The following is a 13,678-nucleotide window of genomic DNA, read 5'->3' on the forward strand; positions in this document are numbered from 1 at the left end:
TTTTTTTTTTTTTTCTTTTTGTATATATATATATACACACATATACATATGTGTGTGTGTTTGTGTAATAACAAAAGGCTTGCTATTTCAACATTTTTACATGCACAATCCAGTGGGATTAATTACATTCACCCTATTGTGCAACCATCACCACTATTTGTTTCAAAATTTTTCCATCACTTGAACAAAAGCTCAGTGTCTCCTTAGCAATGACCCCTTCCCCCTTTTCTCCTCCCTCCTGCCCACCTCTGGTAACCACTAATAAACTTTAGTGTTTATAAATTTTCCTGTTCTAGATATTTCATGTAAGTGGGATCATACAACATTTTTCATCTTGTGACTGAGTTATTTCACTCGGCATAAAGTTATCAAGGTTCATCCATGTCATAGCATGTATTAGAGCTTCATTTCTACTTATAGCTGAATAATATCCCATTGCACACATACCACACAAAATTATTTTTTAAAAAACTGTGTAAGTCAAGGAAGCATTTTGCAAAGTGTTCCTTGGAATACTAGTTCTAGAAGATGCATCACGATGCAGCTTCTGTGGCCATATGAGTTTGTGACATATGGCATGTATTTTCTATTCTCTCCTTGGGGATTCCCAATGTATAACAATGTATTAAAGCTTCTGAGAAGTCCTGGCTTCAGCAAACCTTTTTGGTCTTGTTTACTTGTGTCTTCACTTACTTATTTAATCACTGAACCCCTTTTATTCTTGCAGCACATTTTAGTGTTTGGCAAAATATACTTTGGGAGGTAGTAGGAAAGGAATCTGGGAAATAAGACTGATATGTCTGAATAAGTTGCAAGTGTTCAATGGCTTACTCTTAAAGCTGCCTTTCATGTCCTATTTGTTTTACCACTGAAATGCAAGCTCATGGAGGAAAGACGTTTATCAGTTTGGTCACTGCTGAATTCCCAGTGCTAGAACTGGGCCTGGTATGTATCTGATGCTCAATAACTATTTGACGAATAGAGGAATGAATGCATCACACATAACTTGCTTAGTTCAGTCCCAGGAGCAGCCCTAGTTTCAAATTGAAACTAGACTTTTTCTAGTTTTCTGAATTATAGGACCAATTGTTTCTTTGCCAAGTTTTAACAATAAGAACGCCCTGAGTTCTTCATCTTTAGTACTCATGGGGCACACATTTAGCCTATTCCTGGATTCTCATCATTTTTTGGAATGCCCTTCTCTGCATTTGGAAAAATTCCTCTGTCATGAGCACTGCCTCCCAATGTAGAAGTCAAAACTCATATTTCCAGGCTCTTTTGAGGGAAGATGCAAGGCAAACATAAGAGGAGAGCATGTAAGTAAACAGGCTTTGTTGCTGAGCAAGCAATCCTAAGGTCAGCTCCTGGTGCAGAAATAGCAGCATTGGTGGTGCCTCTGGATTGCACAGTGGTAATGTGACAGGTCAGGAGTGGCCTTATGAGACCCATTCTGTACAACGGTTTGAGCCTTGGTCTTGAAAACTTAGTCAACAGCTCAGTTCTCCAGGCCCCAGAAGCTAATTAATTTCAGTAGGTTTAATGTTCTTGCTAAATGAGGTAGTTAAGTTGTGTTAACTTGGCTGATGGGGACAGCTGGATGAATTTATTTCCCCTGATGAGACTGGTCACCAACTCCATGGTGGAATCTGCAGTGAGCAGCTGAGTAGCTGCCTTGGGGATGTAGTCTGCTTCTGGTATATAAGGAGAAGGCTGGAGAAAGGTCTGGAGCTTTTTGGCATGCTTGGAATCTGCATGTAACTGAGTCTTCATCTCAGTGGCCTGCCATGTTGTCTGCTGATCTTGAAACTGTCACTGGACTTGAACTAGTGGCCTGCCATATTGTTTGATAATCTTAGGAGTGTGCCATTTTACTTGTTGACCTTGGGTTTCTCAGCCTCAGCAGCCAGCAGCTGCCTGAGTTAAGAGCTGCACTCTAGCTTCAGTGGGCTGGAAGCAAGAGGCAGAGCTGAAGACCAAGGTTGAGGGGTTTTCACCCAGCCCCTAGAGCTGGCATTTGAACTCTGACTTCTAGCCTCCTAAACTGTAAGAAAATATACCCCTGTTTGTTAAACCCACCTACTTGTGGTGTTTTCTGTTACAGCAGCACTAAAGGACCAAAGCACTAAGGTTGTTTTCCTCTGTCATAGATGCATGACCTCCATCCTATAATTTCACACGTCTCAATTCTCCATTTCAGAACATATTTTTTCTCATTACTAAGGAGTTCTATACTTTACTGTTACCCACATCATTTTTCTTATATCATTCAGTCTCATTAATTCATTATGTACACATACAGCACACACACAACACACACCCTTTCTGCTCCTTTCTCTTGCCTACTTTTCTGGGTTTGAATCATATTATGTATATGACTCTCCTGTTTTGAAGCAACATGTTCATGATTTGATTCTTAAAATGAGCTGTTCCTCCCCTTTTTTGACAACTGTAATGCTTTTAAGCTTTACCAATTCCTCCTAAATTATTTTCATTGTGCTTTTCTTGCACTCCAGAGACCCTTCTTCATCGGAGTGATTGTGCATAGGAATGGAAGGATTCCATTTCTCCATAGTTGGAATCATCTAAGTTAAGGTTTAATAATTTAGCTTAATATCCCAATTATTACATCTGTCAAACACAATTGGGAAAGGAAAAATGAGACAGGAATAGGTATGGCTGCTAGTAAGAAAGACTCAAAGCAACAGTAATTTAAATAAGAGGTGTATTGTTTCTCATGAAAAAGAGGTCTAGAAGTAGGCTATGAAGGTCTCGTATGGCAACTCTGTGGTCATTAAGGACCTAACTTCCTTCATCTTTCTGCTCCACTGTCCATAATAAGTGGCTTCTGTTTTCTGCATAATTGCATGGTCACAATATGGTTGCAACAACTGCAGCTGTCTCATCCTGCCTCCCAGCTGAGTTAGTCTCTTTGCCAAGAAACTACATTCAACAACTTCCACTAATATCTCTTTGGCCACAGCATCTACAAGAACGGCTTATAAATGTAATTTCATAGCTGGAAAATTTGGCACGTTTAATGATGCAGGGCTTCTATTCTTTTACTAAGGAAGGAGAGATTGGTAAGACAAATAACAGTCTCTGCTCTGGAGAGGACCTTAGTTTCCTATGGCTGCCATGACAAAATACCACAAAGTGAGTGGCTTTAAAGAACATGAATTGAATTTCTTACAATTCTGAAGATTAAACATCCAAATCAGAGTCTCAGTCATGTTGATTCCTTTTGTGGGATCCACTGTACCCTGTGTGATCTTATTAACATAGTGAAAAAAAACCTGTTTCCAAACAGGGTGACATTCACAGATACAGGTGTTAGAAGTTCAATATAACATTTTAGGGGACATAATTCAATCCATAACAGAGAGGATTTTTTCCATTTGTTTGTTTTGGTTTTTAAGTTTTGCTGTTGTTTTGCAGAAGATACCATGGACTCTCTATAAATCCAATGTAACTATATTGTGAAGATTTGTCCTAAAACATGTCTTACATAGGAAACAATCATGCCCAGTTGTTCCTATTTGGAGGAATGTCCACAGAGTTGTATGGTCTCATGGCCCAGAAGATGGGCACCCATTATCTGTGCTTACACTTTGAGCAATGTTGTCTTCCATGATTGAAGCTACCCTTTACGGTGTGCTGTTGGTGTAACTTCTGGTAAACTTTGAAAAAATGCATAATATTCAAAACATGTAAAAAATGAAGGCGTTTAATAATGCTCTCTCACAATTAATTCCTGAGAACCAGACTCACAATTTAAGGCATTTTGAGTTTTTAAAAAAGATTTACATGTTAATGAACACAAAATAGATACAGCTTTCTCTGGGCTCATTATAAAAAAATAAGTCATAGTCACCATTACAGAAAATAGTTTTGTTATTTCTTCTTGTTCCTTGGAAGATAATGAGAGGTCAGGTCAGGGTGATATAATTCAGAGAAAGATCTGCTCACCCAAAAGAGAGATTATGTTGAAAAGTAAGATTATGCCATTGGGGCCACAGATACACTTGGCATAGCGTTTTTTTGGGGGGGGACTGAAAAAATTATTGTACTATATGTATATGTATATACATATATAAACATTTACCAAGTCAACAATTTTTGTATGTACAATTCAGTGACATGGATTGCTATCTTAGTTTCTTAGTACTGCTATTACAGAAATACCACAGTGGGTGGCTTAAATAAGAATTCAGGACACTGGTTGTAGGGAAGGCTTTCTCTCTCTGTTGTCTCTGAGGGAAGGTCCTTGTCCCTTTTCAACTTCTGTTCCTTGGTTCCTTGATGTGATCTTCACATAGAGATCAATATGTGGCATGGGATCTTCTCCCAGCTGCTTGCTTGCTTCTTTTCCTAATCTGCTCTTTTTTATCTCAATTGTGATTGGCTTAAAACATAACCTACACTGATAAGACCTAATTAATGTAACAAAGAAATTCCTATTCCCAAATGGGACTACATTCACAGGTATAGAGATTAGGATTTACAACACGTACTTTGTGAGAACATAATTCAATGCATAGCAACTACATTCATTGTATTGTGAAATCATTACCACTGTCCTTTCCCAAACAAATGATTACATCATTATATAGAAACTCAGTGCTCCTAAGCAATAACTTCCCCTCCTCTCTCCTTTCACCTCTTGTAACCACTAGTAAGTTTTGGTTTCTATGTATTTGCTTATTTCATATAAATGGGGTTGTCCAATGTTTGTCCTTTTGTGACTTATTTTGCTCAGAATAATATTTTCAAAGTTTGTCCATGTTGTAGTATGTATCAGGACCTTTCTCTTAAGGGCTGAATGGTATTCTATTGTATGTGTATATCGCATTTTGTTTATCCATTCATCTGTTGATAAACATTTAGGTTGTATCCACCTTTTGGCTATTGCCAAAAGTGCTGCAATGAATATTGGCATGCAGGCTTTCTGTTTGCCTTGCTGCTTTCAATTTTTTTGAGTATATACCTAGGATTGAGATTGCTGGGTCATAACAAAAAAACCAAACTCACTGCCGTGGAGTCAGATCTGACTCATATCGACCCCTCCTTGGGTTTCTGAGGCAGTATCACTACGGAAGTATAAGGTAGTTCCATGTTTAATGTTTTGAGGAACTGCCAAACTTCTTTTCCATAGTGGCTAAACTATTTGGACTCTCACCAGCAATGGTTGAAGGTTCTAATTTTTCCACATCCTTGCCAACATCTTTTGCCATTTTTAAAATGACAGAGTCAAGGCTCAAAACCCTAAACAGGCTATGGGGTTTAAAGAATACAGAACAGTGAGTCCTATGACTTAATGAGGAAACACTGGATTTCAATCCAATTATTATTTTAAACACTTTTGCTATATACTTATCTATTTGGCTTAGTTTGCATATTTCTAATCCATCGAAAATCATTTAAAGAGTCTTCACAGTATGCAAAAACCCTTATCAAACCATATTTTTTGTTCAGGATTATTTATATTGAACTAAGAAGAAATAATTCAGGCTTGGCAAAATGCCGTGCATTCCTTGTCTTCTCTCCTCCCTCCTCCCACATAGTTCATTCTTGTAACAACTGGTTCTGCCCAGCTGGCATGATATCCATAACCACCCTTCTTTTCCCCTTTGTGGTTTGCTGCTATAAACAAGAGGGGCACAGTGATGATTACTTTATAAACAACCAAGAAGAACTAAGAAAGAATGGTACCGGTCTGGAGGCATGCCTCTGTGCTCCATTTTAAAGATGCAGGATCTTATGTATACACAGTAGCACTTTTTTTGTGGGAGGACAAAGGTTTCCAAAGGGGCTGGTGCTAATGGAATGGGCTAGTGCCGGTCAAACAAAAAAGTATGCTGGTGTTGAGTTAGCATGGAGGACATTGACTACTGAAGTAAGTGACAGTCTTCCTGTCCAATCAAATCACAGTGTTGTCAAAAGGAGCTATTGTTTCACTTGGGCAGATATTTAATTAGCCCAGTCTTTCTTGCTAACTGTTAGAGGCATTCAAAGAACATCCTGGCTTGCCAGAGAAGGAAAATTATTTTAGCATCATTAGTGAATTTTCCACTTAAACCCAACTGAAGCTTGGCTGAAGTGGAGAACTGCTCACTTTTTTAAGCTGTCAGACTCATAGACTGTCAGGAAACTTGCTTTCCTGCATGATTTGAATATGGCCTAGTAAGGATAGATTTGGGAAGAAGGACAGAGTTGGGTGCTGCAGGCAATGTGGCCAAGTGAACACACAGGGTAGTAGGTGAATCAGTGTAGCCCTGTGCTCCTGGCCAGAAAGGAGAAAAGAGAGAAGACGCACATTCAATCCTGCATCAGTTTAAGGCAGGTGTATTCATCTCCTATAGCTGCCATTACAAAGTACCACAAGGTGGGTGTCTTATAAGAACAGAAGTTTCTTTTTTCATAGTTCTTGAGGCTGGGAGTTTGAAATCAGGCTTTTGCCTGTTGATTTCATCTGAGGTTCTGTTATTTCCTAGCTTCTTATGACAGCTAGAAAGTTTTGATGTTCCTCAGCTTGTAGATGGGAGCTCTGATAGTGCACTGCCTAAGGCACTTGACTGCTAACCAGAAGGCTGGCGGTTCAAACCCACCAGCCAACCCCCCGAAAGAAAGATGGGGCAATCTACTTCCATAGTGATACTGCCTCGGAAACCCAAGGAGGGGTCACTATGAGTCGGGGCCGACTCGATGGCACATAACAACAACAACAACAACAGCCTGTAGATCACTTCAGTCTCGGCCTCTGTCCTCACACGGCTGTTTTCCCTCTGTGTCTGTATCTGCATCACTTCTCCTTTTTTATAAGGGTGTATCACTAAGATTGGATTAGGACCCACCCTACTCCAATATGACTTATTGTTAACTGATAACATCTTCAAAGACTCTAATTCCAAACAAGGCCACATTCACAGGAAAGGACTTCAACATATCTTTTTTAGGAAAACAATTTAATCTATAACAGGCTTACAAGATCTGACTCCATCTCTCATGGGTCTGAAAATTTAAACTCTATATGCTTATGGGTTTACCTTGGCATATCCCATTCAAGTTACTTTATTCTTTCACTGTTTTATAAATTTGGATTTGCAAAGAAAAAGATACAGTAAAAATATATATAATGAAATCTTATTCAAACAATAGGTGCTATAAAGCACTTTAAAAGGAAAGAAACATTCCCCAAGTATTTTAATGAGGACCATAAAAGAGCAACAAAATTTTACATTATATATCTTATTCAAAAGTGTCACTTCAAGCCATCTAATTAATACATCAAGCTAAAGCAATGATTATTTTGTTTTGAATTAAAATTAATTTGTCTATTTATTTAAACTCTAAATTATGCAGGAGGAAAAATGTGCAGCCTAAATCATTCTCCAATTTTAGAACCACTTTTTTTTACTGTTTATTCATGAAGCTCTTTTAGCAAGGCACCCACAGCCTTTTAAGCTATTGAAATGAAAGAAAGCTGCTAATGAAAATGGTAGAAACTCTGATCATAAGTTCTGACTCCTTGTTTTTGTCTTCTTGAGCTTGGATGACTGTCTACTAGAGGAGAAAATTAACATAAGTGGTAGAATGAAGTATTTGGGAGAACAAAGTCCTTAAACCATAAAGTATTTCAGAAAGTGGAAGATCAGGAAGAGAATTAAAATACGAGATGATGGATTACAAAGTTTTCAAAGCTCTGATAAAATGATGATTATGCTAAAAACCAAACCAAACCAGCTGTTGTCAAGTAGATTCTGACTCACGGCAATCTCATGTGTGCAGGGTTTTCAAGGCTGTGACCTTTCAGAAGCAGATTGCCAAGAATTTCTTCCAAGGTGCCTCTTGGTGTGTTTGAACTGCCAATCTTTCACTTAATAGATGAACACTTAACTGACTGCACTACCCTGGGACTCTGATGATCATGCTATAGGTAGAAAGCTCTATTTTCCTTTTCAAGACCACAAATTATGAAGCTACTAGGAAGAACAATTTGGGTTTATTTTTCCAAAATAATGTATAGAAAATCATCCTAGAATCTGGAAGACTGCAAAGACAATTGCAAATGAGAAGTAGGTATACCTGGCAGATAGCAGCAATTTACCAGTTGCCGTTGAGTCCATTCTGACTTATAGTGACCCATGGGTTGCAGAGTAGAACTTTGTTCCACAGGGTTTTCAAGGCTGTGAACTTTTGGAAGTAGATCTCCAGGCCTTTATTATGGGGGACTTCTGGGTAGATTTGAGCTACCAACCTTTTAGTTAATACTTGAGTACTTAACTACTTGTTCCACCCATGGACTCCTGGGCACATATTAGGTGTTGTTGTAAGGTGCTATCCAGTCAGTTCTGACCCATAGTGACCCTATGTACGACAGAACAAAACACTGTCTGGTCCTGCACCACCCTCATAGCCATTGCTATGTTTGAGCTCTCTGTTGCAGATGCTGTGTCAATCCATAGTGTTGAGTGTCTTCCTCTTTCTTGCTGACACTCTACCTTACCAAGCATGATGCCCTTCTCCAGGGACTAGTTTCTTGGATTATTTGCTCAGCACAGAGCTTGAATAAGTATGGTGAAAGGATACAACCCTAATGCACACCTTTCCTGACTTTAAACCATGCCGCATTCCCTTGTTCTGTTCCAATGACTCCCTCTTGTTCTAAGTACAGGTTCCCCATGAACACAATTAAGTTTCAGTTAAGTTTTCTGGAATTCCCATTCTTCACAATGTTATCCATAATTTATTATGATCTACACAGTCAAATGCCTTTGCATAGTCAACAAAACACAGGTAAATATCTTTCTGGTATTCTTTGTTTTCAGGCAAGCTGCATCTGAATCAACAATGATAGTCCTCATTCCATGTCCTCTTCTTAATCTGCCTCAAATTTCTAACAATTCCCTGTCAATGTACTGCTGCAACTGTTTTTGAATTATTTTCAGAAAAAATTTACTTGTGTGTGGTATTAATGATATTGCTTGATAATTTCTAAATTCTGTTGGATCACCTTTCTTTGGAATGGGTACAAATATAGATCTCGTCCAGTCAGTTGGCCAGGTAACTGTCTTCTAAATTTTCCATGTTAGGTCCTCTGTAAATAATTTTTGAATAAGTGAATCCCCTTCTTCATTAAAAATCCTTTGCTATTCTATAAATAATTATATATAAAAAAAAGAGGGTGACACATAATGACCACTTTTCCTGTCTTATCTCTTTCTTATGTGAAATGAGTAGGTCAGTGTTATTGTTATCCCCTTTGCCTTGCCATTTCAGATTGCTGCCCTGTGAAGTGTGCATGTATGTGAGTGTATGTGTCTCATAGAGTATGTGTGTGTATGTGAGAGAGAGAGAGAGAGAGAGAGAGAGAGAGAATAGTGAAGTAACCCCATTTTAAAAGATTTGTACCTAACCACAGTGCAAAACAGTCAACAATTTGTTGACAGACCATACAATTATACTATTTACATTTGTTGACATTTTCTTGCTCCATCCTTTGCCTCTACTTTGTAATGTTCACCCTATATCACATTAGTTGGTCTGGAATAGTCACTGAAAAAGAAACTCTTTGAAATGAGAAAAAAGTATACTGAAAGAGAAAAGGCAAGCTTTACGGAAAAGCTACAGGTCCACTGCCTTTGTGTTGGAGAATTTTCCAGACATCTCCTCTATCCGTCCTTTACACATATGCACCATGTTTTCAGAATGACATGAGTGGGTTTAACAATAATAAACATTCAAGCTTTCATTATTCCCTTCTTCTTAGCTATTGGCTCTCAATTCTTTATGTGGAATTGACCAGTGGAACAAGAAGGACAAAGAGACAGCAAGGAGTTTCTTGGCAAAAACAGCAGCTCAAAGAACTAAAACAAACTCACTCACTAGGGTTATGTTGTTCCTGGATCTTGGAGGAAGTAATTGAGCTGAAGAAACCAGTGTTTTACCACAGAGAACCTCTGCTGGGCCTCTTCTTTCTGAGTATGACCTTTTTATATGGAATGCAACCTTTGGAGACAGTAGAGCAAAACCTAATTTTTCAAATGATGATCTCCCTTTCCCCATCATTGCCTCAGAGTTTTATAAGACGTAAGTTCTACAGATATTTTATACTCTTAACCTTTTCTGCAATCCAGGAGTTGACCACAGAGAGAATACAGTAACATTTTCTGTTTATGTAATATATTTTGCTTGAGAACCATTTGTGCTTTGGAGATGTCTCAACAATGTGTCAGTCCCTGCCTGCTGTTCCTGTCCAGCAGCAAGGGTTGAACTCCTCATTGTCTTGGAAACTTCTGACTCTAAGAAGAAGGTCTGAAAATAGGCACTAAGCTCATTTCAAGAACCTGGACCATGGGAGGATTGCTCTAAGAGGTGCATATGAACAGGCGATATGGTGTCTTTACTTGTACTAACCAACCTACCAACCAGTTGGTATCGAGTCAACTCTAATTCACAGCAAATGCACATGTATCAGAGTAGATCTATGTTCCATAGGTTTTTCAATGGCTGATTTTTGGAAGTAGATCACCAAGTCATCTTCCAAGTGTCCTCTGGGTGGACTTGAACTGTCAACCTTTCAATTAGAAACTGAGCACCATTTGTACACCTACTTATACTTATTGTTACTGTTAGGTATCATGGAGTTGATGTTGACTCACGGTGATCCCATGTGTTGCAGAGTAGACTTACTCAATAGCATTTTGTTGGCTATAATATTTATGGAATCAAATTATCAAGTTTTTCTCCCATGGAGCCATTGCGTGGATTTGAACCATCAAGTTTTCAGTTAGCAGCTGAGTGGGAGAAAATGAATCTAAGAAACCCCCTCAGCCACAGTCCTTTTCTCAGGGAAGTGGCCGAGGACATTTCCTGCCACATAGTCTATTGTGCTTTCAGTCATGGAACCCGGATTCCCTGGTCACAACCAATTTCATGAGAAATTGGATGCACCTATCTAATAAGGACAATTATTCATATTGTAAATAATATAGAATGTCATGATTTTTTTGATTTGTGTGTGTGAGATAGCTAGTTGCCTTAATAAATATCAATTGTTATCTTTCCTTGGAGAGTTTTAAAGACAACCACAAATACACAGAGGGCTGTGAAACAGATGGAGTAGCAGATGAGCAAATAAATAGAGAAATTGAGGCAAAAGGGAGAAAGACTCATATGACAAGGTTACCCAGTTACCAGAGCTGCCACATTATTGTCAACAGTGATGAGCCACTGTTTTGGTTCTGGATTTGCTTTTTTTTTTTTTTGTTAAGCCCTGTATTGAGGTATAATTCACATGCAATAAACCACACACATTTAAAGTGTAAAATCTGATGAGTTTTGACATATGTGCACACCTGTGAAATCATTATCACAGTCAAGATAATGAATATGTATTGCCCCTGGAAGTTTCCTCCTGTCATTTGTTTTTGCTTCCTCCCACATCATCTTGCCCTCTTCCACTATCCCCAATCACTGATCTGCTTTGTGTCACTATAAAGGAGTTTGTATTTTCTAGTATTTTATATAAATGAAATCATACAGTATGTACTCTTTTTCTGTCTGGCTTCTTTCATTCAGCAGAATTATTTTCAGATTCACTCATATTGTTGCATGTATCAATAATTCATTCCCTTTTATTATTGAGTAGTATGCCATTGTAGGGATATACTACCATTTATTTATCTAGTCATGTGTTGATATACATTTGGGTTGTTACCAATTCTTTGCTGTTACAAATTAAATGACTATAAGCCTTTGTTGATGCCAACAGAAGCAGCAGTCAGGACATTAGACGATGTGTAGCATTGGGGAAGTCAACTGCTAAGGAACTGTATCAAGTGCTGAGGAGCAAGGATATCTCATTGAAGACTAAGGTGCGCCTGACAAAAGCCACGATATTTCCAATCGCCTTGTATGCATGTGAGGGCTGGACAATGAATAAGGAAGACAGAAGAAGAGTTGATGCTTTTGAGTTGTGGTGCTGGTGGAGAATGCTGAAAGTACCATGGATTGCTGAAAGAACTAACAGATCTGTCCTGGAGGAAGTGCAGCCAGAATGCTCCTTGGAAGCAAGAATGGCCAGACTTCGTCTCACCTATTTTGGTCATGTTGTCAGAAGGGACCATTCCCTGGAGAAGGATGTCATGCTTGGTAGGGTGGAGGGTCGACGAAAGCGGGGGAGGCCTTCAACGAGATGGATTGACACGGTGGCTGCGATGATGGGCTCAAGTATAGCAGGGATTGTGGGGCTGGCGCGGGATGGGGCAGTGTTTCGTTCTGCTGTGCATGGGGTCGCTATGAGTCGGAAACGACTCGACGGCACTTAACAACAACAACAACAAGCCTTTGTATCCTAGTCTTTGTCTAGGCATATACAAATTTTCATATGCTTATTTGCCCTCTAGGAGCTCTGGTAGCATAGTGCCTAAGGCACTTGACTGCTAACCAGAAGGATAGCGGTTCTAACACACCAGCCACTCCTCGGAAGAAAGATGGGGCAATCTACTTCCGTAGTGATACTGCCTCGGAAACCCAAGGAGGGGTCGCTATGAGTTGGGGCCAACTCTCCGGCACATAACAGCAACAACATTTGCTATCTGTATATCTTAATATCCCATGTGTCAAAGAAGAAATAAAAAGGTTAGAGAGTATTTTGAACTAAATAAAAATGAAAATGCAACATATTAAAATATGTGGGATGCTGCTAGACTATTTATAGCATGAGGCATTTATAGCACTAGCTGTTTATAATAGAAAACAAGAAAGATTACAAATGAATGACCCAGTTTACACCTTAAGAAATTAAAAAAAAAAAAGCAAATAAACTAGTAAATGTCAGAAGGGGAATTAATGAAATTGAAAACAGAAGAGCAATAGAGAAAATCAATGAAACCCAAAACTAGTTCATTGCAAAGATCAGTATGTTTATAGCCCTAGAGTGGAAACAACGTAAATATCCATTGTCAAGAGAATAAATGAATAAATTGTGGTGTATTCATACAAAATCAACTGTCAAGGCAGGGTCCACAATTGCTAGCAAAAGACCACAGACATGCTCTTTCATTGCATAAGAAACACTTTACTCACGTAGAGAAGAGATAGAGTGTGATCAGCTTCACTTGTAGACACTGGTCCCCCATGGGCAGCAAGCTCATTCCACACATGGCCAGTACAAGGGTACAAGGCAGATGTTCTACATCCACCTCTCTCATGCCGTAATCAGGAAACCCTCTTCCCTACTTGCAGGGAACACATATAGAAGTGGGGTAGGCCAGGTGCCATATGGTGCCCATGCACATTCAAGAGACAGAGAAAGTTACTGTGTGCTCAGAACAGGGGAAAGCCTTCCCCGATTAGGATAAGGAACTGGGAGAGAAAAGGTAATCCAACCCCCAGACTCCTTATCAGAGAATGTTCTGGGCCCAAGGCCTTTACTTAAGCAGCCTGTATGGGAAGTGTTGAGCTAGACTCTTTCCCCAATAGCAACACTACTCAGCAATAAAAATGAAAGAATGTCTGAAAGTTTCAATAATATAGATGAATCTTAAAAACTGTAAACTGAGTAGAAGTCACACTTAACAGTGTACATACTATACACTTCTATTTATATGAAGTTCTGGAACTTAAAAAAATAACATAGATAGAAATAAAGTCAGTAGATGCCTGTGGTGAAGGGTTG

The 13,678-nt window shown here is 38.9% G+C and overlaps 1 protein-coding gene across 1 annotated transcript in view; it reads right to left on the reverse strand.

Moving 5' to 3' along the window:
• The window catches only part of CUNH11orf53 (chromosome unknown C11orf53 homolog), a 163,741-nt gene extending 150,530 nt beyond the window's left edge, over positions 1-13,211 (reverse strand). The window contains exons 1-2 of the mRNA XM_007936563.2: positions 13,087-13,211; positions 5,177-5,271 (exon numbers count right to left, since the gene is read on the reverse strand). Coding sequence (XP_007934754.2) covers positions 5,177-5,271; positions 13,087-13,211 — 220 coding nt within the window. The remainder of the gene's footprint in view (positions 1-5,176; positions 5,272-13,086) is intronic.
• Between the last annotated feature and the right edge of the window lie 467 nt (positions 13,212-13,678).

Source organism: Orycteropus afer, unplaced genomic scaffold (assembly GCF_000298275.1).
Source record: "Orycteropus afer afer isolate SDZICR_OR568_19922 unplaced genomic scaffold, OryAfe1.0 scaffold00036, whole genome shotgun sequence".
In the NCBI taxonomy this organism is placed as follows: Eukaryota; Metazoa; Chordata; class Mammalia; order Tubulidentata; family Orycteropodidae; genus Orycteropus; species Orycteropus afer.